This window comes from Melitaea cinxia, chromosome 29, assembly GCF_905220565.1.
Source record: "Melitaea cinxia chromosome 29, ilMelCinx1.1, whole genome shotgun sequence".
Taxonomy (NCBI): domain Eukaryota; kingdom Metazoa; phylum Arthropoda; class Insecta; order Lepidoptera; family Nymphalidae; genus Melitaea; species Melitaea cinxia.
This window is the reverse complement of record NC_059422.1, coordinates 3,202,096-3,205,885: the sequence shown is the minus strand read 5'-3', so window position 1 is coordinate 3,205,885 and position 3,790 is coordinate 3,202,096. Positions and strand designations below refer to the sequence as shown.

At 47.2% G+C, this 3,790-nt stretch overlaps 2 protein-coding genes across 2 annotated transcripts; both read right to left on the bottom strand.

The window, feature by feature from the left end:
* Positions 1–206: 206 nt before the first annotated feature.
* Positions 207–3,226, bottom strand: LOC123667716. Its single transcript, XM_045601555.1, has 3 exons — positions 2,966–3,226; positions 2,258–2,805; positions 207–1,923 (listed from the first exon to the last, which is right to left on the bottom strand). The coding sequence occupies exons 1-3, from the start codon at positions 3,224–3,226 to the stop codon at positions 207–209; spliced, it is 2,526 nt and encodes an 841-aa protein (XP_045457511.1).
* A 15-nt stretch (positions 3,227–3,241) lies between these two features.
* Positions 3,242–3,790, bottom strand: LOC123667714. Its single transcript, XM_045601554.1, has one exon. The coding sequence runs from the start codon at positions 3,788–3,790 to the stop codon at positions 3,242–3,244; it is 549 nt and encodes a 182-aa protein (XP_045457510.1).

The following is a 3,790-nucleotide window of genomic DNA, read 5'->3' as shown; positions in this document are numbered from 1 at the left end:
CGACATTTTATTGGTTAAGTAAACGAGCGCACGGAAATTTAAAAATTATAAACATTTGAACGTTAAAAACGGAACATTCCGCCCACCAAAATACCAATGGGATTTTCCCGAAATTTGATAGAAAAAAGGTGATAAATTAAACTACGTTTGACTTACGATACTAATCTTAAAATTAAGAAACTAAACTACGATTGTTAAGAAGATTGTTATTCGGTTGGCAGAGGGCACAATTTAACTAAAGGTCTCTTAATTATGTGATCTCTAGTTTTTAAAGTAGCTACTCGAATCACTCCATCAGGCCCAGGGTGTAAGGAGACTACTCGTCCTAATGCCCATTGGAGTGGAGGTCGATTATCGTCCTTAATAAGCACGATCGAATTTACGGTTAATTGTTTTGAGTCTTTAGTCCATTTTGCCCGCTGAGTTAACGCGTGTAGATATTCGTGTTTCCAACGTCTCCAAAATTGCTGTTGGAACGATTGAATCAGTTGCCATCGGCTTAGACGATTAAGATTAACATTAGAGTAATCTGGATCAGGAACCGCCGTAAGAGGTTCCAGCGTCAAGAAATGACCAGGTGTAAGAACGTTCAAGTCGTTAGGGTCAGAGCTTAAGGGGCACAGGGGTCTAGAGTTTAAAATTGATTCGATTTGAGTGAAGAGCGTGGTAAGCTCCTCGAAGGTTAGAGTTTGATCACCAACAATCCTATATAAATGACTTTTCGCGGCTTTCACTTGAATTTCCCATACTCCACCGAAGTGTGGAGAAGATGGGGGGTTACGCTTAAATGCAATCCGTTCTGAGTTCGTTGCTTGCTCCATGCATGATGCGAGTTGCGAGGCTGCACCGACGAAGTTTGTGCCGCAATCTGAATGTATGACGTTACAACGGCCCCGACGGGAGACAAAATGACGCAACGCAGCGATGAAACCGTCAGTCGATAAAGTGGATACTACTTCAAGGTGTACAGCTTTGGTGCTCAGACAGACGAATAAACATAAGTAAGCCTTATCGATTTTAGCACCGCGATGGATACCCAGTTTGATCCGGAAGGGACCCGCAAAATCCACCCCAACTTGAGAGAACGCTTTTGCCTGGTTGACGCGGAAGGCGGGAAGGTCGCTCATAAACGGTTGCAATGGTTGAGGACGGAGACGATAGCATCGGATACACTTCGAGAGGTGTTGACGCACGGCACGCTTAGCCGCCAGAATCCAGAACTGCTGTAAGATCAGGTAGTGCGTGGTGTTCAGACCGGGATGAAGATTCTTCCGATGAATGGATTCGATTACTGCTGTGGTGAGCACACATTTCCTGGGCAGCAATGCCAGGTGCTTGAGTTCGAATTCAAGACCAGAGCGAGCCAGCCGTCCGCCCACCCTGAGAATACCTTGATCATCCAGGAAAGGATTTAGCTTACGGAAGTTGCGAGGCAATTGTTTTCGCAACCTCAGATTTGATATAACGTCAAAGAAAAAACGGTTCTGGAAATGTTTGACGATCATCAGGAGAGCACGATGATATTCAACGTCCGTCACGACAAGACTCTCAGGTCGTGGACCATCAACGCACGAGTTAACGCGAAATCTACGGATATACGCTAAGATCCGACAAATTTTATCCAGGGATGAATACTTCTCGAACAGGTGATCAATTATGAACGTTTTCGAAGTGGTCTCGGTTTTATTAGCGATGAGAACGGTACTACGTTGCTCGGGAATTACAACGTCCTCCTGCATCTGACATTTAGATATGTCTGTTGGCCATTCAGACTGCGGTTGAGAGAGCCACTCGGGGCCCGCCCACCATAGCGTGTTGGTTAATAGTTCCGTTGGCAGCTGTCCTCGAGAGCAAATGTCAGCTGGATTGGTTGCAGAGGGCACATGCCTCCAACATTCGGTAGGAACTGTGTCCTGGATGTGACTGACGCGATTTGCGACAAAAGTTACCCATCGTGAAGAAGGGGACCGCAGCCAGGCTAAAGTTACGGTGGAATCGCTCCACAGATAAGTGTTGTGGATGGGAATCCGCAATGTCGAATTTCATAAGGTCAGCAAGTAAAACCGCAGCACACAGTTCCAGCCGTGGCAGCGACTGCCTCTTCAAAGGCGCGACGCGAACTCGCGCACAAACAAGGAAGAGGCGAACGGAACCGTCAGATTTGGTGACACGTAGATAAATGACGGCGCCGTACGCAAGTTCAGAGCTGTCACAGAACCCATGCAGCTGATACGATCGAGCGCCTTCGATAACGAACCCGCGAGGAACCTTAAGTTCTCTGATTTGTGGAAGTTGTTGAGAAAAGTTGTTCCATTGTGCAACAATTTCCGATGGGGGAGTATCATCCCACGAAACGCCGAGGATCCAAAGTTTTTGGATTAAGCACTTGGCTTGAATTATTAGAGGCGACAGAAATCCCAAAGGATCGAAGACCCTGGCTACCTCACTCAGAATCGTTCGCTTGGTACAAGGTTGATTTGACGGTTGGACGTTAAAAACAAATGAGTCTGAGCCAGGCTCCCATTTCAGCCCAAGAACTTTCACGGTTGTGTCTTCGGCTTGGTTAAAAGTAATAGCTTCCGAAAGACACGCTTCTGAGGGAAGGTCACTTAGAAGCTCAGGTCGATTGCTCACCCATTTGCGTAGCACAAAGCACCCGCGAGTGAGAAGAGCGATGACTTGCGATTTGATATCGCAGGCATCCTCCATCGTTGAACTTCCGGTGACGATGTCATCGATATAAAGATCGGAAGTTAAAACGGCTTTGGCCTTAGGGTAATGATGACCCTCGTCATTGGCCAGCTGCTGGATGGTGCGACATGCCAGAAACGGGGAAGAAGATACTCCGTAGGTAGGTATTTAAAACGTATTCTTGGAGAGGCTCATCTGGGTGAGCCCGCCAGAAAATGCGCTGGTACTCACGGTGATGAGGAGCTACGTTAATTTGGCGGTACATTTGGCGCACATCCGCCATAAAGACGACTTTGTGTTCCCGGTAATGGAGAAGAATCTCCACGATGTTGGATTGCAACTTTGGACCAACAAGTTGCGAATCGTTAAGCGATTTTGAATTCGCGTCCTTAGCCGAGGCATCGAACACCACGCGGAGTTTCGTCGTAGAGCTGTCGGGACGCAAGACGCAGTGGTGCGGTATGTAGTACTTGCCTAAGCCCATGTGCTTAGCAGGTACCAGAGTCATGTGACCACTTTCGATGTAGTCAGTCATGAAATCGGTGTACTGTTATTTTAACGATTGATCACAAGACAACCGCTTCTCAATGCCATGGAAGCGCCATAAGGCTATCGCTCGAGAGCCTTCAAAAAGCGGCTCCGAGTTGTTCTTGAAAGGAAGAACGACATGATACCTTCCGGTCTCGTCACGGTAGTGGTCATGAGTGAAAATATTTTCACAAACTTGCTCATCTGGGGTTAATCGAGAAGATTGTGGAACGTTATCGATTTCCCAGAAACGCTGAACTATTTTATTTGAGCTCTCGTCCATGCTAGGAGGTGCTAATCCCATCAAACATGAAGGAGAGGATGCGAGTCGCGACTTCCCTAGGAGAAGCCATCCGAAAACTGAATTCAGTGCTTGCGGTCGAGACCCATTACCCTTCAAACGCTGCTCGAGCAACGATTCAGCGAAAACGTCAGCATTTAACAAGACGTCGATCGGACCAGGGATGTCAAAACCAGGATCTGCTAACGGTAATGTCTTGACATAATTCCATCCATCCGTATTGAGTCTTGCGATGGGTTGATCTCCGCAGATGTTCGGTATGACGAGCAT

Bases quoted from the DNA above. Each gene is read 5' to 3' on its own strand.
- LOC123667716 (XM_045601555.1), bottom strand. From the start codon at position 3,226: ATGACTGACTACATCGAAAGTGGTCACATGACTCTGGTACCTGCTAAG. The intron at 2,806-2,965 runs GTGCGCCAAATG...CGCACCATCCAG, and splicing joins AAGTCGTCTTTATGGCGGAT to CAGCTGGCCAATGACGAGGG. The intron at 1,924-2,257 runs GTTCGTTATCGA...AAATCGCGTCAG, and splicing joins GAACTTAAGGTTCCTCGCGG to TCACATCCAGGACACAGTTC.
- LOC123667714 (XM_045601554.1), bottom strand. From the start codon at position 3,790: ATGCTCGTCATACCGAACATCTGCGGAGATCAACCCATCGCAAGACTC.